At 37.4% G+C, this 25,181-nt stretch overlaps 1 protein-coding gene across 1 annotated transcript in view; it reads left to right on the forward strand.

Moving 5' to 3' along the window:
* LHPP (phospholysine phosphohistidine inorganic pyrophosphate phosphatase) overlaps positions 1-25,181 on the forward strand; it is a 130,162-nt gene that overhangs the window by 28,124 nt on the left and 76,857 nt on the right. Inside the window, exons 5-6 of the mRNA XM_015830697.1 lie at positions 2,132-2,224; positions 14,527-14,618. Of these exons, the coding sequence (XP_015686183.1) occupies positions 2,132-2,224; positions 14,527-14,618 (185 nt within the window). The remainder of the gene's footprint in view (positions 1-2,131; positions 2,225-14,526; positions 14,619-25,181) is intronic.

A 25,181-nucleotide genomic window follows, 5' to 3' on the forward strand; every position in this document is an offset into this window, starting at 1 on the left:
TTCTCGCCTACATCGTCCATATAGGACGACTCGGGAACTCAACTCCTACCCCGGGCAGCTCACCTATCCCCTTATGCCCAGGGGAAAGGTATCAAGCCGTTTGACAGCTGATGCTGGCTGTCAAACCGGCTTTTACGCAAAACAGGCGGGAGGCAGCAAACAGCTGCGACCAGCGAAATCGCCTGCCACCGGAAGTCGCCACTGGAGGTATTTTATTGTTTTAGCACATAATGTGCTTTGTTCCAGCAGAAGTTTCACTAATATATTTATTTATTTTATTAAAACATTTGTATACTACTAAACATTTTTTGCATGCTACTAAAAGAATCGGAGCAGTTCACAGTAAAACAAAGAACAATAAAACAAAGAACATAGATAATGAAAAGCATAACCCCTAAATCATCAATCTAGAATAGCAGACCAGATTCATCATGTCTGCCAGAAGCTCATTGAAACACTTATACTGCATTATATATCTGTGTTTGTCTTAATTGGTATCTCGTTGCAAATGAATTCATGATTTTTTTATGCTAGGAATTCCAGATGAAATTCAGTGTGTGTGTCTGTGTGTGTGTGTACGTGTACACCCACACCACAATATCTGCCTGTCTGTTTATCTGTCTACCTCGGTGTTCTTTTACCAGTTGTAGAAAAAAGCCAACTTCCCTCAATTGAGTTTGAATTTCAGGTTCTTTCACTTAATACATCAGAGCCAGGAGTGGAAAACCAGTTACTTTCTAGATGTTGCTACACTAGGCCTCAGATCAGTGCCAGCAATCAGTGCCATTACATCTGGCCCAAAGGTTCAACTACTTGCCTGAAAAACAGCACATTTACTATCAAAGAAATAAAAAGTGTATTGCAGTGCAGAATAAAAATGGATTTGAGAAGTTGGGAACTCCTTTTATATAGATGTTAAAATCCTAAGGTGTTCTAAACTGTACTAACTTCTGTATCTAATTTTATAGTATTTTTTTCTCTTCAAACTGATGTCTTCCATACTGTAGGTGTTACATTTCCCAGAATTCCCAGCCAGCATGGCCAGTGGCATATGTGTAATGAGCCCTGGTGGCACAGTTGTTAGAACGCAGTATTGTAGGCTACCTCTGCTGACTGCTAGCAGTTTGATGCTGACTGGCTCAAGGTTGACTCAGCCTTCCATCCTTCCAAAGTTGGTAAAATGAGGACCCAGATTGTTGGGGGCAATATGTTAATTCTGTAAACCTCTCAGAGAGGGCTGTAATGTACTATAAAGCGGTATATAAGTAAGTCTAAATGCTATTGCTATTGCTTTCCTGTGATATTCCAGGTTGACATATGAAGAGTAGCTTTAACTTATGAACGATTTATCCCAAAAGACAAAAACTGCTGGTCAACTTGCAAGCACAGGATATTAATTTATTTTCCCAGAATAAAAAAGATGTATGTATGACACAGCAGTTAATGGTTCCAACTGCACCAAGTAGAATGACACAGGACTATCCAGAGAAAAGAGAAAGGATTTTTTTTTAAAAAAACAATGTTTTTCAACTAATTCAAAACAAAACATGGCAATTTTTTTTGGCCAAGACAAGTCTTTGGTAGACTACCTCACAAGCTCTTATTCATCTTTCTTGGTGGGAGGTGTGTAGCCAACCACTGTTCAGAGTGCTGATGTTTACAATGAAATCCTGCATAGCAGAACATCCAACCTATTGCCAAGTGGGATTGGTTGTGTACATATAACATGAATGGGGCATCTGGAGCTTATGACCCCAGTTGGGACCAGAACTTTGATATTTAATTTGAAACATTAAAATGGCTATACTTCTTCCCAAAGTTGTTTTTCTTGCTCATCTACTTAGAACAAGGTGGTTGAATATACCAAGTATGTGAAAGAACAGCAGAACCTGTCCCCCTCTAATAAATTCCCTTTGGATTTCTGTGAAACACATCTTGAATCTTCAAAGGTGTATCTTTAAAAATTGGACATAAGCCCTGGAGATTATTCTACAAATAATATTCCTACCTTAAACTGTGTTTTAGCATGTTACCATCATTTGAATGTCAATAACTAGGAAGCAAGTAATGTGTATAAGTCAGACACTTTTGTTTTGAAAGTTAACTGTGTTATTTTTGTCTTATTGCCTAGTATGCCTGTGATATTCAAGCTGAGGTGGTGGGAAAACCAGCCAAAATGTTTTTCCAGTCAGCTTTGACAGAAATGGGCATTGAACCTCACCAGGTAAGATTTCTGAACATCGTCAGAGTTGATTTTACCAGCATTGGGAGGATAAAGTATTTCATTGGGGAAGAAATATGAAAGCAACTCAGTTGCGCAAAAATGTATTAAACTTTGAATTTGCAGCAAACAGCTGTTCTTTCTCTTTGAAAATAAAATCTGCTTCAATTCATTTCTCCCATGTTAAATTGTTCATACAGGTAGATAATAACATGTAGAAAAGTTTCTAAAGCTCCAGTTGGCACTGGAATATTATGTGGAGCTGAATTCTAAATTTCCAGCCAGTGGCCAGTAATAGTTACATATAATGAAAAGTTATATCCTCTTTCCCAACAAGCAGTAATAATTTACTTGATGAAAATTTTGAAGAATGCCCCTGCCAAAACCACTGAATATAGTTTTTCGGAAGCATGCACATTCATTAAAATTATTATTAAGTAATAAACTAAAGAGATATCTTTAAATAAGCAATAATTTTAGGAGATTTATTATTTTTCTTTTTCTTTTTTGTTTTTGTCCTTTGTTTCATAATGGAAGTTGTCCAGAGTTATCTGGAATTGGGCAGCCTCTAAATTTAATCAAGAATCCTAGAGTTAAATTAATTTTCAGTTCAAATATTTACTTCAAATATTCAGCAGAATTGTAGACCATATAACTACAGTAGATCTTGCTTCTCCTGAAGAAGCTTCTTGGATGAGAATCAAAACATCTTCAAGGAAAAACAAAGAAAGTCCAGTTGCCTCTTGAAAAAGCACCTTTGGGATGTCTTGCTTCATTTGTATCAAAATTGAGGATAAGTTCAAACCTGACTGATGGGTTGATTAATGAAGTGTCATCAGATTAGTGCTGACTCCTTGTGACCACATGCATGGATTCTCTCCACTAAGTCTTTTAAATGTCTCGTACTTCATTGCTGCTGTAGTCATATTCATCCATCTTGCCACCGATCTTTCTCTTTTTCCTGCAACATTATGGACTTCCCATAATGCAATATATCTCCATCTATTGCAATACAATAGTTGGAGTCTCATTAGTGCTCTGAGTGAGATTCCTGGGTTGATTTGTTCTAGGATCCAGTTGCTGGTTTGCCTGGCCGTACATGGTACCCTTCAAAGTTTTCCGTAATACCGTAACGTTGGTAATATTTGTATCCTACTTCTTCTATATTTAGCTTTTCAATCCATAGAGTTTCACAGGGATTTTTTTTTTTTGCCTGAATCTAATTAAGGCCAAAATTGTAAGTCAAGAAAAGTCTTTTGTACTGAAAGTTGTCTAAATGTGGCAAACTCCTAAATGTTTGCTAATGGTGTTGAGAAACTTATTGTCCTGGCCTCACCAGATTTTAAGGTTGCAGGAAATCTTAAGGTGTATATCAAATTGTAAGTTTAGTCCATGTCATACAGGTAGCTATCAGAGCATGTCATATGACCTTTCCCTAAAAATGCCCCCAGGAATTCTTTGTAGCTACTGATACAACTTAGCATCTTTTTCTGACACTAAGTTCAATTGGACTCTTTAAACGATCTAGATATCTCTAATTTTGCACTTGTTCTGCGATATTTTCAACCAGTCAGCTTTTTGAAGACCGCTCTCTTGTTCTTTCTTTCTAGCGATCTCTCAGCTAAGCTATTTGTTTTGCTTTTTGTAATCTTTCTTCTCAGTTCAATCCTTCAACATTCTTAACAGTTTTTGTCGTGCGTGTCTAGACATTTTCCAATTTGTTGCTATCTTTCTGGCAGTGAGTTGGCTAAGTCTGAACACAGTTTCCACTTGTATTAATCCATTAATCCCAACTCTGAAAACCTGACAAGACAAAATCTTTTTCAAAAAAATCAGTAAAATGTATTTGTTAAAAAAAAAGTGGCAAGATTTTGAAAGAATTCTGTAGAGTGATTGCTTCAAAAAGCAAATAATTGAGAAACTATGCAGGAAAGCCAGAATGTAGACAAGGTAAAGGTATAGAAGGGAAGATATAAGACACCCTTGTTGCTTCCATTGGATTCTTGCCTTCATAAAAATGGACTATCTTTTCTGTACTTGACTTCCAGGACTCAGAAGCAAGATTTGTTTCAGGGTGTTTTAACTGATGCTAACTTGATTGTATGACTGACTTACAAGTTAAATAAAATGTTCATGTTCAAAATTCAAGCCAACTGTGTGGGCCTGCACTGTCTGAAGCCAGACCAGGTTTTTATTTTTTATTTATTTTCCAATTGAATTTATTGAATTGGTGAGATTGGGATGGGTAATTCTGTAGGTTCTCTCACTTGTTTAAAATACTATTGTATTTATCTATGTCTTAGAATTTCTCAGAAACTACAAATAACTGCTGCTTGTTCAGGGTGTGTGGGGGATCATGGGTGTATGTAAGAGATGCCATGTGGGTCAATTAGGGTGCTCAGGTTTGGCCTAGGCCAGTGGTGGCGAACCTATGGCACGGGTGGCGAACCTATGGCACCGTCGCCCCAGTCCTAGGCCTTCAGCTGGGTTTTATAAAACCTTTTCGCTTTAGGCCTCCAACGCCGTGTGTGAAAAAAAAAAGTTCAATCAATCAGTCAATTTCAACTTCTCGCGGGGAAAAAAAAGAGCTTGCAAAGTTGGAATTGATTGATTGAACTTTTTAGTCCCACCCAGTCTGCTGTTACCACCACAGCCACGCCCACCCAATTGGCCACACCCAGCCAATGGGCCACACCCACCCGGCACCCGACGATGCATAAGTGGGTTTTGGGTTGCAGTTTGGGCACTTGGTCTTTAAAAGGTTCGCCATCACTGGCCTAGGCCAAGAAGAACGCATGGAGGTTGCAGGGGTGTGTAAGAGGTACCATGCTAAGCAGGGATGCTATGTAGGGTCTTGGTGTGGATTGGGAAGGGTGCCTGGAGGTGCTTGGGGATGTATGTGCAGGTCACAGATTGAGGGTGTGCAAGAAGTGATTTCTGATTTGCGAAAGGCACTTGGGGGATGGGTTGGGGAAGCTGTGTGGCTGGGGGCAGCGTAGGTAAGTGAAGTGTGCCAGATGGTGGCATAGACCTTCCTCCTTGTTCCTCCCTCCATTCCAAACAGGCAGGTAAGTGATTGCTATTGGGTAGGGGAGGGAGCATGGGATTGCAATACTGGCTGGGAAACTGTCAGAGAATGTTGAGAATAAACATAATGAAGATAATATGACCAAAGCAGCAGCCCAGCAGTGCAGCAGCAGCAAGTAGAACTGAAGCAGCCAGAACATTCTCAAATGTCATTCCCTTGAGTCCTGGATTTTGGACACATTCTATTTGAAATACTTTTTTGTATTTGAGATACAAAAAAATTTGCCCTATGATGGACAATTTTGACCAGTTAAACAAAGAGAGTTTTAATAGTATAGTCAGTGCATCAATACAGCTTTTCTGGTTGTATTCCAAAAGGAATGAAGTGCAGAAGGTTGATAATGGCTACTTTACAACATTATAGTCATTTTCTGTTAAAGGTTTTTTTTACAAGTTTAGATTAAAATTAGTACATTTGATGTTTTATAACAAAATTTTAGATGTTCACTTTTTGAGTGCCTGGGTACCATTTATTGTTCCTACTGAATTTGGGGATCTGGTTCTGTTTTTCTCCAATCTGTATAGCATCTCCCCCTCTTAAAATAAAAAATATATATCTTTACTCTCACCCTGATTTAGTTACACTATTTCAACCTACTTGTTATGAATAATACAATTCAGAATGTGAAAGCATAAATACAGGTGCTACTGGAAATTAAAATATTACCTCCTGCAAAAATGTATCTGAGTGATACTTGAAAAAGACACTTTATGTGCATGTCAGTCTCTGCCTAAGGTAATAAAATGAAGACTAGAGTGATGACTTTCATCATAAAATGTTCAGGTCCATTTATGTATTGCACTTAAATATGACATTAACTGCGTCATTAAATCACTGTAAATCTCCATCTGTGCTTTGTTAAACTTGTTATAGTCTTCATCTGTCTTCATTTTGCCCCTACATCATCTTCAATCGTCTTGCCTCTATAGTGGCTAAAGTTCAAATTTTTGGGGAGTTACTTTAATCAGTAAAGTTATCACCAGTCATTTCCCTTGATAACTGCTTTGTAAAGTGATCCTGCCTTTGCTTGCTTCAGCTCAGGTGTTTTTAACTGATTCTTGGAATGGAAGAGACTCCCTAAACTCCAATTTTCATTTTAACCTTTCCTGAATAGCTTCGGGGAAAAAGAGATTTTGGAATTACTTTAATAGATAGGAAATTTAAAACTCTTAAAGGTAACCAGGCTCTTCTTATGATTCAGTAATGTGACAAAGAATAACCCACCTTTAAAAGTTACAGAAATAGCCTAATACCGATTATTTTTAAAGTTGTTGTAACAGTGATTTTTACTGCATTACGATAATACCAAAATAATGTTAAGGTTCCAATAGCTTAATATAGGTAATAAATAGAGTCTGTTGGTAGTAAATTGTCCTATTCCATACATGTCAGACTCAAGGCCCACGGGCCAGATCGGGCCCATGACGTGTTTAGGTGTGGCCTGCAAGCAGGCTAGAAGGAGGAGGTGATTGAGTAGTTACCTCCTCACTTCTTTGGATGTCTTGTCAGTGGCAGAAGCGCTAGCAGAGGACGGGCAGCAGGAGCTCTCCAATATGTGGAGCTGTGCAGCAGCGGTAACTGCAGGAGTAGGCGGGCATGGCTAAAGCGCCCTCTGCCTGAGAGTGAGTGGCTGGTGATTTTGAGGAATGATGCAAAGCAGCCATATCACTACTTTTCTTCTGATCCCAAGATTGGAGAAGTGGGATGAGGAACAGGGGAACGTTCTGCTGAGCTTCTGAGTTGCAATGGGAAAGGTCAGTGGCTCAACCTGTGGTCCATGGACCCCTGAGGGGCTGCAATGTTATCATAGGAGGTCGGCGAAGGCTTGAGGAAAAGTTATGATTTAAATCTTGAATTAAGTCTTGGGGGTCTGTGGCCATAGTCCATGGCCACAAAAGGTATTTAAAGAGGGTCTGTGGTGAAGACAAAGTTGAGAATCACTGGGATAGATGAGGTGGGGTTTTTTACAATACACCAAAGCCAGAAAGAAATTAGTTGAGCTGCCAAAGACAGACAATACCATGAAATCATAAAGATGGACAGCAGTTTCTGGAAAGGTGCTTAGAGTCCATGTAAAAATACCCTCTAATTCTGGAATGCTGTCTCTCCCTCTGGAAATGATACCCATGTTTTACTTCTTGGTTTTTTTTCCCATTAAAAACAAAGCAGCTGATTTTTTTAACTCTGAGTTTTAACATTTTTTAAAATAGAAAAATAGCACTTTTCTTTTTAAGTATGAGAAATCACCACTACTACAACTGCATACATGATAATAGAAAGCAGCCCGAGGGAAAAGGAATTTGGGTTTGGCTATTGATCCATCCAGCTCTTTATTGTTTCTCTGCCTTTACAAACTAGTTTTATGTGACTTCATAGAGAACTCCTTTCATACCATGTCATAGCAAGATGTTGAACTGGTTTGAGAGTTGTATATGAAGCATGTGCTGTAGTTGCGAGTTCACATTTTTTCTCTTGTTGCCTCAAGCTGTAGCCTCCTTGAAATTCTGTCATAACCAATGGATCCATTGGCCTAATCTCTGACAGGTGATGTTACGGTTCATTCATACATGGGCAAATAAGGAAAAGTGTTTCAGAGAAAAATAGAGAAGAAAACGCTATGAGGATGAAGATTTGTTCTCCAAGCTTGTAGGTTGGATATCGAATGTTTCGTTACCAGGCTAGGTTACATCTTCAGCGGCGTTTAGGGGATGTCTGTGTCAGTGTTGCTCTGTTCAGCTTCTCACTGATGACTCATACCTGACCCACTGATAATTCACACCCTCCAATGACCCAATAATAATAATAATAATAATAATAATAATAATAATAATAATAATAATAATAATAATAATAATAATAATAATAATAATAAAGTTGGAAGGGACCTTGGAGGTCATTGAGTCCAAGCCCCTGCTCAGGCAGGAAACACTACACCATTTCGGACAAATGGCTGTCCAGTCTCTTCTTAAAAACTTCCAGTGTTGGAGCATTCACCGCTTCTGGAGGCAGGTTGTTCCACTGGTTAATTGTTCTAACTGTCAGGAAGTTTCTCCTTAGTTCTGACCTGATGTAACCTCCCCATCACAGGCCTCTCTCTGTTGATTCACACCTGACCCATCACAAGACCCTCACTTAACACACCCACACCTGAAGCCCTTATAAACAGAAGAGCACTGACACAGACATCCCCTAAACTCCACTGGAGATGTTACCTAGCTTGGTAATGAAATGTTTGGAAACCAACCCACAAGCTTGGAGAACGAACTTTCACCCTCATCCTACACCTGAGCTACAGATATTCGCCACTATAGAAAACAGTATTACATGTATTGGGCAAAATTGTGAAACCTCAGTTTATTTTATATGAATAAATATATATTTCATAAAGATTTAATACCTTACCAGGGGTTATCACCTGCTGTCCATATGGTTTCTGTGAATGCTAATACATAAAGCAGCTCTGCTACTTGAGCATTTAAATGACATAATTTTCAAATACAGTATCTCTGCATGCCACAGGTTTGGGCTAGAGCATGGGAAACCCACCTTGACAATACAGTGTGGCAATATAGCTCTTAATGCATTTCTCTCTTTCTCCCATATCTTATCTATATCCTTTCTTGCAGAACGATTGTGAGGATGGAAGTCATTTTCAGCCACCTTGAATAAATCTTGAGATTTAATTGTCACAGAAAATAAATACACACTGCTGCATCAAAATAGTTGAAGGAGAAAAAAATGTCAACTTATATCTCTTAATTTCCCTCCCCCATAATGTCCCACTTGTCGGGCAACCATTTTGCGTACCCAAAAATGGAGCTCTTCTACATTGTTAAACTGATTAGCATTTGAGATGTTAAGCTAAATAAAATGTCACAGAATGATTTCCCCCCCATTCTTTTTTCCTTCCTGAGCTACCTTCTTCCTTGCAATTTTGCAATTGCTACTATATTTGTCCACTACTAAATTTAAAGGAAAACCTATTTGGGGTAGTGTTTAAGGCATCAGGTTAGAAATTAATAGTCCATGAGTTCTAGTTCTGCTTTAGGCATGAAGCCAGCTGGGTAATCTTGGGCTAGTCACTTTATCTCAAGCCTAGGAAGAAGGCATTGGCAAACCTCTTTCAAAATCTTGCCAAGAAAACTGCAGAGATTTATCCAGGCAATTACCAGGGGTCAACACTGACTCAGAGGAACTATAATGTGTATATAAAGTAGCCTAGGCTGAGAAAGTGTGCTTAGCTAAGCAATAGCAAGTTTCTGAACAACACTGCTTGTTCCAGTTTTCCTTCCTTCCTTCCTTCCTTCCTTCCTTCCTTCCTTCCTTCCTTCCTTCCTTCCTTCCTTCCTTCCTTCCTTCCTCCCTCCCTCCCTCCCTCACAACTCAAGGCAGCGAACATATCCAACACACCTTTCTCGTGCTATTTTCTCCACAACAACAATCCTGTGAGATGGGTTGGACTGAGAAAAAGTGAATGACCCAGAATCATCTAGCGGTTTCCATAGCTAAGGCAAGATTTTAAGTCATGGTCTCCCATTTCTAGCCTGGTGCCTTCATCACTAGATCAAACCACCTTATGCTATCAGTCAGCATCCTTTTTGGTCTCACATATTGGTGAACAGGTTTGTGATTTCAGAAAATAATAGCTTTTTTCCCCATCTTTTTCCTTTGTCTAAATGAGACTATTTTGGTATAAAAAGAAAAATAAGAATCGAGTTATTTTATAATGGCCACAGTCTTGAACATAAAGCAGGTCTATGAGTTAGGCTGCAATCTTATAAACACACACACACATACATATACATACACACACATATATACATATATACACACACACATATACACACACACATACACACATATACATATATACATACACACACACACATATTCCAATGAACTCAGAGAGACTTATTTTTGAGCAGATATATATAATTGTGCTATTTATTTTGTAATTCACCTTTTAGTTCTTCAGTTTTCCTCACAATTTTCCTCACAATAACAGAGGTTTCTGGAAGTAAATTTCATTATCATTTTATTGATCAGCGCACATTCCGGTTTTTTTCATAATTACTAAATTTGTCAGAAACCACTGTTGACTTTGTATACAATGTGTTTGGCAAAGTTGAATTCTTGTTTTGGCCTTGAGCAAGCAGGTGACCTTTTCAGTTTTATCTTCTCTGTTTCTCCTCCTTCCTTTCTCTTCTTTTTGCTTCCTATCTTGCTGCCAGAGAAGAAGTTAAACCTGGGTTTGACAGGTAGAGTTTTTTTATTTCCCCTGACAGTGCACCTCTTGACCTCTATCTTCTTGCCAATGATTTTTTTAAATCCTAAATGATTTGGGAATAATTGCTCCTCCTTTAGTGATTATTGCCCTTCACCGATAGTAAATCTGTGAAATCCCAAGAGCCCAGAGGACATTTTTGTATGCGTCTACCACAAGCTGGCTTGGATAGGCTCTACTGCTCAAGTGCAGCTGCACTTTCAGTGCGGGTGGCTTTCTTACATGAAAACTTCTCTATAAACACAATGAAACATTTTACACTCACACAGACACCTTCTTAATTGCAGCACGAAAGACTTGATTCCTCTGGAAGCCTCCTTATCTGCTTCTCTGTCTTGTATTAATCTTCCACAGGGTTTTATAAATTAGAAGAAAACTATTTCTATAAACCCTTAATAGAAAAGCCATAAAGGAATATTAGCAGATCCTGCCACGTCAATTCAGCAGACCACAAATCTAACTTGGCTCCCAGAATTAATTGAATTTGAAATGTCTGTCCTGCAGCTTCAACAGATTTATATACGGTACTTAGTTGTTGGTTTGCCTAAGCAGTCAGCACAATGCACAATGAAAAAAAGGAGCTTACTAAAGCTATTCATTTATTGTTTTAGAGAACTGTTCTTTTTCAAGTAGCTTAAAATCTGCTCAAAGAACTCAATGCAGGCAGTCCTTGACTTACAACTATTCATTTAGTGACCGTTCAAAGTTACAACAGTGCTAAAAAAGTGACTTACAAACTGGGACTCATACTTAACAATTGTTGCAGCATCCCACAGTCATGTAGTCAAAAATTTGGATGCTTGACAATTGGCATGTATTTACGACAGTTGTAGTGTCCCAGGGACATGTGATCACTATTTGTAACCTTATGAAACAGCTTCCAACAAGCAAAGTCAATGGAGGAAGCTGGCTTAACAATAGCATGATTCACTTAATTTGCTTAATAACTGTGGCAAAAAAAATTGCAAAATCACTTAACTACCTTGCTTAGCAATGGAAATTCCCAATTGTCATAAGTCAAGGACTACATGTCAGTGGCTTAAATATCTGTTGTTTTAGGGTGGATATCTCCATGAAAGATCTTTAGTTACCTACCCTACCTGTTTTTTGTATATATGATAATGATATGAGTTATAGGAAATATGATAAGGTGGACTAATCTGCATTTAGTTGCCAGGCTGATGTCCTTGCTTTTCCATGCTCAATTCATGCTCATCTTTTGTATGTAACCCAGTGTGATTCGACATTTTGGTCTGCATTCACTCTTTTGGTCAGTCTGCAAGTGAATTGCAGAACTAGGAAAATGACTTTTTTGCATGTATTCAATTTCTTCACTGTCAGTTGTTATTCTGATATTTCTATTCCTTGCAGTGGTCATGAGCTCAGTCTTTTTGTTGTTTAGGAAGAGGCCAAATTTCTCACTAACTTCTTTAATTCTTTTGATCAGATGTTTCAAGTTTTCTTTGGTTTCTGAGAGAATTATGTCTTCAGCCCATCAAAAATTGTTAACATTCCTACCTCCAAGGTTTACTCCAGTTCTGGTTCTTCAACTTCCACTTCCTCATGAGCACTCCAGCATATAGGTTAAATAATAATGGTGAAAGAATGCAACTTTGCCACAAAGTTCCTTTCTGTATCTGGAACCAATCAGTGTCTCCATACAGTGTCTTCCTTATTTGTGCACAGCAACTACCAATAGCAATAACACTTAAAACTTATATACCACTTCACAGTGCTTTACAGACTCTCTAAGTGGTTTACAGAGTCAGCATATTGGTCCCAACAATCTGGATCCTCCTTTTACCGACCTCGGAAGGATGGAAGGCTAAGTCAACCTTGAGCTGTTGAGAATCAAACTCCCGAACTGTTGGTTGACAGAATCAAAAGTTTTAAAACAGATGTAGATATTCTTTCTATATTCTTAAGATTTGTCCATGATCCAACACAGATTTGCAGTATGGTCACTTTCTGAAGCCAGCTTGAACATCTGATAAGTCCCTTATGATGGTTGGTACCAAATGTTGTATGAGCATGAGGTTTAGGGCAATTGAGTAGAAATTAGAGCAATCCCTGATATTGCCCTTTTTTGGCAGTGGAATGAACACTGATTGTTTCCAATCCTGTGGCCATTTTTCCCCCAACTTTTCTGGCACAAGGCTGTAATAGTTGTAATGGTGGTACAGGTCTCAACAATTGTGCAGCAACAGTGTTAATACCTGGGGCCTTGTTGTTTGGTAGTTGAATCATTGCACACACAACTTCTTCTTGAAGGATGGCTGGTTCTGTTTTTGCTTTCCTCTCTTCATCATCCTGAGGAGCATTGCTGGCATGGCTATACACCAAAGGTGCACGGAACACTGTTACCCTTCCACTGAAGTGGTACCTATTAACTACTTGCATTTGCATGTTTTCGAACTGCTATGTGGGCAGGATTTGAGGCAGGAATGGGAGCTCATCCCATTGTGTGGTGCTTGGCTCTCAAACCTGGGCTGTCATCTTTCCAGCTGATAAGCTCAGCACCTTAAAGGCTGAGCCATTGCATTTACAGGAACCGACATGGAGCATTCAGGAGTCTACAGGAATTGGTGGTACAGGAATAGAAACTAGAAGATAACGTATTTATGTTTCAAGTTAACAAATAAATAATGTGGTTAGAAGATAAACTTGCATACGTTTTCATAGGTATACTTCAGCCATGGCGATATCTATATTTAATTATTGGGATAGACTAGATATATAGGTCTAGTCTATCTTTCTTTCTGCTTTAGAGGCAGAATTTGTTTTTCTCTTTATCTAGTTTTTGTTTAAATGATATATGGACATAAATACGGGGGATATTTAATTGTGAAAATGTATGTGGGGTTTTTTGTTTTGTTTTGTTTGTTTTACTTTTTTTCATAGCAAAAGGTCCTCATACTCACTGCTGCGGTTCCTTTGCAACAATTCCTGGAATGATTAGGCAATATCCTGTGGATACCTGGCCCACCTAGAAAATGCTGCATAGGACAATAAGTCTCTGAGAAACACCTTTGAGTTGGGATGATTTTTTTGCTATAGAAAAGAACAAGAAAATGCCAAGACCACCAAACACTTTGAACCATAAAAAAAAAGAGGAAAAACAAGTTAATCAGACTTCATTTCTTCTATCATCTTTCTAGCCTAAGATACTTCTGGGAGCTAAAATCTTCACTATTAGGATCCATAGTAAAAAAAACAACAACTTTCAAACTGATTAAGGAATAAGTGATACTTTTAAGTTTTGATTTTTGCATTCTGTAGTCTCAGTATGAAATCATGCCGAAGTTGAATGCACTTAATTTTAATGGCTTTGTAAAGTATTTCTTACTTAACTTTTTGATTACATTTTGAGTTTTAAAAGAGTAAGAAAAAAATGTTGGAATCACAATATATTTAATTCATGGGCAAGTCAATATGTAATTAGTTGCTATTTGTTAAAAGGTGAACAACATTAGATTGTAAGACAGTGCGTGTAGTATCTAAATCTAAATTATATATCTAGACTGACAACAAAGAAGAGTAAAGGAGAGAGTAGAGGAAGGAAAGAAATGCAGGAGAATAAGCTATGGAATTTACCCTTTAGTGTTTGGGGTATTTGAATTCTTGAAGTATTGAAGTATTAACTTCCCCATTGCAATATGTCAAAAAAAAAAAAAAACCTACTGAGTTTTTCTGATGACTTTCAGACCATTTGAAAAATTAGTGCTCAACTCTATAGCCTTGTAAGTAGAGATTGAATTATAGTCCAGATGGATTAACTTTAAAACGATACATTGACAATACTAACTTGTTTAATTTGTATGATGGCTATATTAAATATCAAATCAGGCAGGTTATTATGTCAAGGAAGATGAAGTAGGGCGGGACTCAAATGCATTTGACTTTATGTCTGTCTGTATTTCATTGCTGTGACAGGCCATCATGATTGGAGATGATATTGTAAACGATGTAGGAGGTGCCCAGCAATGTGGAATGAGAGCTGTACAAGTACGGACAGGAAAGTACAGGTCAGTGCATATTAAATAAGCCTTATATCCCCTATTGTTAACAATTTGCTTCCCTTACTTTTTTCTTTATGGCTTTATATTGTAACTATGATGCATAGATTTATAGTGAAAAAAATAAATTTAATTTTTTTGTCTAGCAAAGTTGTGGAATACATGGTCTGGCAGCCTGAATTTTGTTCTAGGAATCAGTTTGTATGTGGCCCATGTGTTCTCCATCAAGCCCATCTTTGATAACGATGTACTATTTTATTAATCCTGGTAATTGGGTAGGACATACATTTATTAATTTATAGAGAAAGTGCATTAAAAGCCAATTTCTTACTCTAGGTAGTTTGTGCTTAAAATAAAAAGGAACTTTAAAACAGCATGAAAAATATGAAGTGCCGTGCATAATTTGCATTATTTGAAATCCAAGCTGATCTCTGCATTTTAGTGGATGACTATTTGCAGAAAGTGCTGCCTTTGAGACAAGATGTGTGTATTACATTGTAGTTCCCTTAGATGGTGCCATTTGTACAGTTACTGTAGCTCTGACTGATCTTGTCTCCTGGCTGTTTTAGCAGATTTGCCAATCACTGTTACCTCTGAAGAAAGTTGTCGACATAATTGATCTTTTTCAGATCCTTTACTGATCAGAGGTTTTAAAGTTTCTGAACTTTGAAACTTTTCTCAAATAAGCTTTTGGCACCTTTCAGTGATCTTTTGAATGCTTTTAACACTACAAAACCCCTCGGGCTGGGCACACAAAAAGGCTTGTAATGCGTACATACATACATGTGGGTCACAATACCTAAAGTGTTGAAAGAATTGAGGCATGAAGCAGTTATTTAGTGGAAACCTGGAAATGAAGTGATGAAGAAAAAAAAAGTGTATATATCAAGGACTGGGAACCTGGATTACACTTTTGGATTACAACACTTTAAAAAAATGGCCAGATTGGCTGGGGCCAATAGGATTTGGAATTCAACATTTGAAGGATCAAGAATTTTCCAGTGTGATTTATAGAGAAAAACAAAGTGGATATAACTGCATAGGAGCTGTACATTCAGGAACAACATGCAGGCAAGCATTCCCAATAAGATGAGTTCTATAAGGGGTTAGGAATTGTACAACAGACCTGCCATCAGAAATATTTCTTAACCAATAATTTCCCTGCTGGGCTAAAGTTTTCTAGGGCACAGTCTCTGCCTGCTTATTCATCAGTAGCTGGGAATCCAGGAGAACTTCCAAGTCCTTCAAGGGCAGTGCCATTCCACCAAGGGACACAATTACAAATGTCAGGGACCTGCAATGAATGAACATTGTTCTGTTTTGTTTAGGGTTCATGCTCTTCTATCCCATCCAGAGCTGCATAGTCTCCAGTCAAGATGTTGAGAACATCACCTATGTAGCTTAAGGTAGCAGTGTACAATTGGACAACACCAGCATATTCCTGATACTGAATCCCAAACTAGCTAATAACCTCACCAAGCAGCTTCATGTGGATGTTAAAAAATGGGAGAGGGAAGACTGAGTCTTGCAGCACCTCACAAACAAGGGACTGCCTGGCTGACTTCCCATACCCATTGGTGCCTTCAGTTCCCACTTACCCAGGTTCCCCAGAAAGATAGTATCCCGTGGTTTCGGAGATTGTATTTCTTAATGGATAGTTTATTGATGGATAGTTTATTTGTATTTCCCATGGACTGTGTTTTGTGATAATCTTTTTTGTTAACTTCAGCTGTCTTAGTAGATTATAGCAGGTTACAAGTCAAATAAATAAGTATTAACTATCCAGTGAGAACCTTCTCTTCTGATTCTTGAATGACATTTATATATTATGAATTCCACATTTTAAATAAAACTAATTTGAAGGGAGAGCCAGTTGGTACAGTGGTTAAAGACACCAAGCTAGAAACTGGGAGACCATGAATTCTACCACTGTCTCTCCCAACTGGATGACTTTGGGCCAGTCATGTTTTCTTAGCTGAAGGATGAAGTCAGAGGCAAATTGTTTGCCTCCCAAAAAATACTGCCAAGAAAATTGCATGAATTTGTGCAAGGTAGTTACCAGGAATGAAGATTGATTTGAAGGCACACACATACAGAAGATAAAGGACTGCCTAACACAAGCAAACTACACTGCTATATTAGCAGGGATCACCATGCTTAATAACCTACTGCTTTGTTTAGAATTTGCCATGCTCATACTACTGATTTTTTAATTAAATTTGATGTTGGTCACTGAGTTTATTTGATGGAATAAATAGATTGCTATTTCCTGGAATGTATATTGATGCCACTTGTTTACTGTTTCCTACTTATGTCATATAGCATCTTTTGCTGTGCATTATTATGTAATGTTACTGTTAAAATGAATGAGTTTGTATAAATGGAATCTCCATCCAGAGGAGCAGAAAGCCAACTGAAAAGACTGTTCCCTTGGATATGGAATATTTCCTTCATTGTTTACAGTAGTCCTTAATATTTAGCCTTGCTCTGCAGTGAAGAGGCGGGATGTTCTTGGATAGCTGTTATCACTGTGAAGCAGAGGCTATTATATTCAACCTCTGCCAATTTGTCCTTTCTGCTTTTTTGGGAGGCTGGTATGCATTACAATTAATGTAGTTTGATTCCCCGTTGATAGTACTGAAAACATTTGAGCTATTCAGTATTGTTTCTGTGGCATAACAGCTTGTTGAGGCTTACTTTATTGCCTGTTCCTTTAATTCGGTTCAAATAACAGTTCTATTTTAATGTTAATGCTATTCTTGTTGAATCTTATCAACTTTGTTTTATTTGTAAATCAGAAAAATGACATCCAGGTTTACAGAGAACTTATAATCCACATTTCATTTTTATTTCTTGATATATGCCTTATTCTTTAAGGAAACCTTTCCCAATTTGAGGTGATACCTTTGTCATAACCTCTGAATCAGCATTAGCAATGGTCAGCAGTTACAATATGAATATACGGTTCTGAATTACATTAGGTTGGGAAATGCAATTTTGAATATTTAGGCTGCTATAAACAATCTCCACAATTACTCCTCGAAGAACCATAATTTTTATGATACTCTGTTGGATTTTCATAATTTATCAAATACTCCATATATTCCATTATACAGGTGGTCCTCAGCTTACGGCCATAATTGAAATTGTAAATTGATTTCTCACTATTGCGATCGATTTGGTTCTAGAACATTGTTGAACTGTATACATGTAGAAGTTGTAAGATTTTGTCAAATTTGAGGCAGAAGTGCACAGAGTCCTTGTTTTGTATGGTAATGCTGTAAATCAGAGAATTCAGATGGATTGCATCAAGTAATACCAGAGGGGGACTGTTTAACCTAATCATAGAGACAGAACACTTTTTACCATGTGCGTTTAACTTTTCCACCGGGCATTCATTCTTCTATGTACCAAAAGATTGCTTATAGCACCAAATCATTCTGGGAACAAAGTGATCTTTTATCTTGGCATTTGTGCTTGGCAGCTTTGATATATAGTTTTTGTGAAATAATAATAATAATTATGAATGAACATAGGCAACAAATTCAGGGTTCTTGGGAATGTGTAGGAGAGCACTGACTTTTCTAGGCTACCCTACCTATGTTTTCTGGAAAACTATATGGGAAAATCCTATTTGGGAAAATTCCACTTACAGTTATGATTAGATCTCCATGAACTCAGAGAGCAAATGGACATCGCCAGCAAACTCGGGGTACTTGAGAAATGTTAGGGGAGTTTGTTTCTGAAGTCCATTTTGCTCTCTCGAGTTCATGGTGACTTAACCCTAACCCTAAGTGGAATTTTCCCAAATAGGATTTTTCCATGTATTTTAACAGGAAACATAGATAGGAAAGCCTAGAAAAGTCAGTGCCCTCCTAACCATTCCCAACCACTCTTAAGTTTGTTGGCCTGTCCATTTTGCATTTCCAATTCATGGTGACCTAACCCTAACCCTAAGTGGAATTTTCCCAAATAGGATTTTACCATGCATTTTACCAGGAAACATAGAAAAGGCAGGCTACAAAAGTCAGTGCCCTCCTAACCATTTGGCTAAACACAAATTATTGTATTCTTTAACCTTTTCTTTTTCTACAACCCTGCAGAACAGCAACTGAACATAGTGCTTCCATTTACAAATTTCTTCATGTTATTTTAAATGCAAGCTCTTGTTTACCCGGAATATGCAGTTTATGGACAGTGGGGTCTCACCACCAAACTAAGTGAGGCAGCTGCTTTGAGTGTTGTAACTGTTATAAAGTGAATCTTCGTTTTCAATTGTGAAAGACATTTTATGGTTGAATAACATTAACTTCTGCTAAACTATAGGCCAGTGTTTTTCAGCCTTGGCAACTCTAAAATGTGTTGGACTTCAACTCCCAGAATTCTCAGCCAAGTCCACACATTTTAAAAGTTGCCAAAGTTGAAAAAGATTGCCATAGGCTGCAGGGGACAGGATTAAAACCTAAAAATAGGAGAATGTTTAAAAAGTCTGTCCAGCTCTGACATAAAGAATTTGTAGATGTAACCAATTTTAACATTTGCCTGCAGATTACATCATCTGGATGGGAACTTGGAAAAGCTTCCACAGTGATGCTTTTCTTAAAAAATGCTTAACCAGCTATATCAGCTAATAATTGTGTAATGTTCCTGTGGTTGGCAGTATTTTTTAAGCGTAAGAATGTAAGAGAAACCTGCTAGGGAATAAGAACTTGTCTTTCTTTTTTCTTTTAAGTAGAGACTGCTTGCGTGGGATTCATAATCATACATTTGAACCTAATGATCAGCTAAAATATTCCACAGAGTATAGGTTTCTAGGAAATGAAAGGAAAATAACTAATAGGCTTTCCTAATATGGTTCCTGAGATAAGGAAAAGGAATTGGTCTGAGCTAGAATAATTTATGACACTTCATTAGAATACACTTATTATTCCATTACTCTAAGATTTTGAAAGGACCCAGAAAAGAACCAACTTCTCCTAATCTTCTTGGGTTCTCAAAAGTTCTTCCATTGCATTCCTTCACTTTGTTTTCCCATGCATATTGCATGGAAGTGAATGTTTTCTCCCTTTCCAATTAAGCTACTATTTATTTAAATAATTTATCTGGCCATCAATCTCACAAAAGTGACTCTAGGCTGGGAATAAAGATTTAAAACAACAGCTAATATACAAACCTCACTGTGTAGGTCCCCTCCTTCCCCCAATTATCAAAAGCAGATGTAGCAGAAAACCTTTTTGCAGGCAGAAGATGCACGATTTAGAAAAATGTTATTTACCTTCGAGATCTATAGGATGGATTATAGGGTTATCCCCAAATAGTGTAGGGCAGAACTTCCCCTTTTAAAAGACTTGCTAAAACAATATGTTAAGGCTTCTAGAAACACTGGACCTACCTGTTTCAGTGCTTGCACAAATGCATGCATGTACATAGTAAATTCAAATTGTTCAACTAAGAATAGGTAATTTGCTATGAAATATCAACGATGCAATTTTGCAGAGTTTCCAAGAACAGGAACAATAGATTTGAGGATTGTACACCTCTTTGTTAAAGGGAAGGTCCTAACTGAATTATTTTTGTATTTTATTATTTTATTTCAACCTGACCTGAATGAGTGATCTTGTCACAAGACAAGTCAACAGAGCCTTCCATTTTTATCAAAAGAATATTTCAGTTTGTTGACTTCTATTTCCCTATAATTACTCACATGGTTTATTATGCTACAGTAGCTGCTTGCAGTGACATAAATGTAGAGCTTTATGTCAAGTAATAACATTGATCTCTACAGTACAGCTTTGTCTTTACTAAGTGGCTGTAATCCTCCAGGGCCTCAGACAGAGGTCATTTTCTGCTTGACCAGAGATTAATTGATTATAATTTGCATAGATTTGCCACCTAAATATTAGACATTGGATGGAGAAATTAGAATTGAATTTTGGAGGTTCGGCATAAAGTCCATGAGGTTTATCATCAAGCAGTGTCTCTTCTGAAAGGATGATATAATGTTGATGGTACAGTTTTGTAGGCTTCTCTTATCTACCAAATTTTAGGATTAGGATTAGGCGGCACATAATATGGATGGTATAGGTAATAAGCACTGCTTTGTATAACGGAGCAACATTACAAAAAAGAAAACTTTCTATTCCAAAGAAAAGCAATGATAAAACTCTGTACGGTATATAATATGTCTCTACCCTCTTATTTCAGGAATACTTAAAAGAACTTTTCTTGTGAAATGGTGAAGGTAAAATTACTATGTAAAACCTAATTTAAACCATGCCAGCATACACGACATAAGGATCTCATCTTCAGAACAAATCCTGCCTTAGAAAAATTCAATTAGCATAAAGTGGTGTACAATTAATTTCATTCCAATGTTATATAGAACAAGATAAAACACGTTTGCTTTGCCATGAAATTCACTAATGGTCTAGGATAAAATTGTCATATTTCTAACTGTAGCCTTATGTATTTTAAAAGCTAGCAATTATAATCCTATAATTATTGCGATAATCAATCTACTATTTCCTTTATTCATAACAGATAGGTAAGAGCTATAGTCCAACTCATTTGAAAGATTAGAAGTTGGTATCTCATAAAGTAATAATTGTCTGAAGGCTACCCTGATATACTTGGCTGGAACATAATCTTGTGAGCCTTTTCCCAAGCAGTCCTTTTCATACTCTGTTCCCAATTATCATGATAGGAAGAGGAACTGGCTTTAATTTCTTTGAAATGGCAGATGTTAGGCAAGACTCTAAATTAAGAATACATGCTCCTTTGTCAGTGAAAGAAATGACAAACCCTATTCTCTTCCTTGAACAAATGTAAATATATTGATACGTTTCCATATAAAATATATTTGGCTACTTTTAACTCAATATATCTTAATATGTAAGTGTAATGATTGCTGCTCACATATGGCAAAAGGTTTGGAGATGACAGATAGACAAGACTCAAGAAGTGATGGTGGTTTTTTTGGGGGGGGGAATTCAGCATTCAGAGAACAACTCTCACACTTACTTTCTTTGGAACTAATGCCAAATGGCCAACTTTGAAATTATGAATGGATGAGTCTGGGACTCATTCTTTGGTTTTCAGGAGATACCAGTCTTTGCCCATGGAGACGACATATGGCTGCTACCACCTTTTCCGATCTTTGAAGCTTCCAGGAACCATTCCCATTTTTCTTCTTTCACAACAGATTGGCCATCAGCTGCCAGTAGGGCAAAGGTACTTTTTCCTCATTGCTAATAGCAGCAGAGAATGAAACAGGATTGCTGAAATGGAGGAGACTAATCCTAGCTACTCTGTCCAAGACTGCTGTCTTTTTACATTAATACCAGCGAAGAAACAGTGATCTGCATAGGATCTTTGAGAGAGGAATGAGGGAGTGAAGTTCGGAAAAGCAGCTGCAGGTAGCCAGAAATGCCATTTTCCTCATGTATTTTTTTCATGCATTCATATCCTGGTGCGGTTCCTCCCTGGAGCTCAGAGTTTGTCAGGAACAAATAGAAGAGGAACCAGCAAGACTGAAAAAGCCCCTCATCCCAACTAATGTAAGAATGTTTGGAAGGAGGCGAAAGTTATATTCCGCTTTATTGATTAATAGATATTTGCTTGAACTAAGGATTAAAGGACTCCCTTTAATACTTTCTGAAGGACTGAATATTAAAGACATATTTACAGGGCAACATGACCTTGAAGGGCAAAGGGGCAACAGCTCATTGTTGGGGAAGGTATGTGCTGCAGTAAAGCATTGTGTACAGATTGCTATGCTGTGGTGTGTCTAGCCCTTGTAAAGTAAAGCACCCTCACAAGGGGGTCACGGATAAAGCTTCTCCCCTCCTTAGCAAACCTGCTTTGATAGTTTTTTTCCTGAATTGACTGAAATTAACAAGCTCCATGCATCAGCACTTCTCTTGCAACTTCTCTGTCTAGAGGTCTATGGAGATTATCAATCATCCAGGTCATGGTTGTCCCAAAGGTGCTTTTTCAAACTGCAACCAGACTTTGTTTTTCCTTGAAGATGTTTCACTTCTCATCCAAGAAGCTTCTTCAGTTCTGATTGAATGGTGGAGGATAGAAGGATTTATATTCCTTGCAGTCATCACATAAACCTCCAAGTGGCCTCAACGATTTTCAGAAAGATTTTTGCTTTAGAAAAAACAGTTGGACACAAGGACCAAGCAGCATTGTGGACCATTGCTATGTGGTGTTTGCTTTAAACTTTATGCATATTTGGCATTAATTTAATGTTTATTGATGAACCTCTGATAACCTTCAAAATTTCAAGGATTCCTTCAGAATACGTTTAAAACTGCTGCTGTGAAGATGTAGGTTAGAGTATTCCTGCTATGTAGGTAGCAGATTGAATATTCTAAAATGTTTTTAAACAATCTGAAATCAGCCAGAGCTAAATACTGGAGCTTGGTGAATTACTGTCATTTCAGTTATTGGAGATGGTGGGCTTCCCTAGAACTGCAGATGCCACATGAATCTTGCTTTTACAACAAAAGGAAAGGGGAGTTTAGGCATTATTTCACCTTTTATTGCTCACTAACTTTTATTAGGGTACCATTTCATGAGTAATTGTGTGAACAGTATGGATACAAATGTGGATGAAATAAATCTACTTTTTAATACCAGCAGCACAAAGCAACTCAGCCATAGGTCAACTGTGCTGTTACAAATTCACCATTTCCTGGAGCATTTACATAAACAGAACTGACAGAAATAATAAACTTTCCACCATTACAGATGAAGTAGGCTTTAGTGAATATAGTTTGTTACTTTTCCAAATCATCATCATCATCTTCTCTTCTTCCTCCTCCTCCTCCTCCTCCTCCTCCTTCTTCTTCTTCTTCTTCTTCTTCTTCTTCTTCTTCTTCTTCTTCTTCTTCTTCTTCTTCTTCTTCTTCTTCTCCTCCTTCTCCTTCTCCTCCTCCTCCTCCTCCTTCTCCTTCTCCTCCCCCCCCTTGGAGTTATCACAGCCTCAGAAAGGGTGCCTTATGGCCTATAAAGCATTCCAGCAGTGGTAAAATGTCACGCACACGCACACAATGTCACATGACTGTATTTTGGGCACTTGGTACCTGGCTCACATTTATAACTGGTTGTAGCATACCACATGTCAATACAATTTGTGATGTTTTTTCCAGAAAAAAAAACAGTAATTGAGGAGAATGGATTCGGACTTTCAACCAGATGATTTGTTTAATCACCATGTGATTCAAACTTACAAAATATTATTTATTTAACAATAAAAATGGATGTAGATTTCGGTCTAGTCATAAGGGTGTATCTACTTATGATCTGAATTTTAGTTCCATTTACAGTTGAGGAATATCTTTATGCTATAATAGCTATATGTTAATTGAAGAATAGTAAAAGTATCTTTCCTAAAACCTCTAATTGCACTTGATTTGTGTTCAAACATATAGTAGATAAATCCTTGTTATTTTCCTGGCAGTAATTCTGGTTTGCCATTGTCATAAAGGCACAGAGAGTACTGCAATTTCAGTTAAAATATGAACGTCCCCAAATGACCGAGGGATTAGGTTTGGTTTGGTTTGGTTTTTATTTTCATTACTTTTTAATTTAGCTCGGATTTCAAAAGCTATTTATTCATACAGTAGATCATTCCAAAGTCTATAGCTACTCTTTCCATCATCACTTTCATTACAGCTATGTGTCCTGCTGTTTGGTATGTTTTTAGCAGAATTTTGTTTTATGCTATGAATATTTAGCTGGAACAGTTTTGAAAGAGAATATTGCTCTTCTTTGAATACAGTTAGCATAAAGTTTAGTTCTGATTTTCTTTTTATTGTATGTGTGATTGAAAAAATGCAGTACAAGCAACACTGTGGTGTGTATTTGTGTGTATCTTAATGAACACTTCCTTTCTCACTGGCCTAATTCAAACTGGTATCAGATTCCATGCACATTCATAAATGTTGTACATAGGAATAAGTAATATATAATTGATAAAGGGACATATTCCGACCATGTATTCACATAGCTGTTAAATGGAATTTTTATATTGACAATAAATGAAATATGTCTTCCTAGGTTGCTGTAATAGTGGAGAATAGTGGAAAGCACATTATTGGAGATGGCAAATGATTATGTGGTTTGTTTGTTTTTTGCATGGATAACAAAGTTATCATGTAGTTGTTAGATAGAATTTTTATACTGACAATAAATGAAATATGTCTCCGAGTTTGCTATAATGGTGGAGAGTAAATGGAAAGCACATTATTGGAGATAGCAAATGGTTGTGTGTTTGCTTTTGTTTTTTTGCATGGAATAACAAAGTACTTGCTTTATATTGCAAATGATCTTTTGGGCCCTATTCAAAATAGGCAATATTTAGCGTAAATGTGGTCCCACTCACCCTCTGTTTTTGGTGTCCCTATATACTGAACTTTGTTGATGCCAGAATGAAGCTTATTCAGTAAAATACAATTGAGGGAAAATAGTACAATATCATGTGTGAAATGAATCTTGCCCAAATTCAGTATCCTCACAGATAGTCTTCCAGATACATACTTTCTGGATTAATCTGAACAATGG

Source organism: Protobothrops mucrosquamatus, unplaced genomic scaffold (assembly GCF_001527695.2).
Source record: "Protobothrops mucrosquamatus isolate PMUCROS unplaced genomic scaffold, P.Mucros_1.0 scaffold_248, whole genome shotgun sequence".
NCBI lineage: Eukaryota > Metazoa > Chordata > Lepidosauria > Squamata > Viperidae > Protobothrops > Protobothrops mucrosquamatus.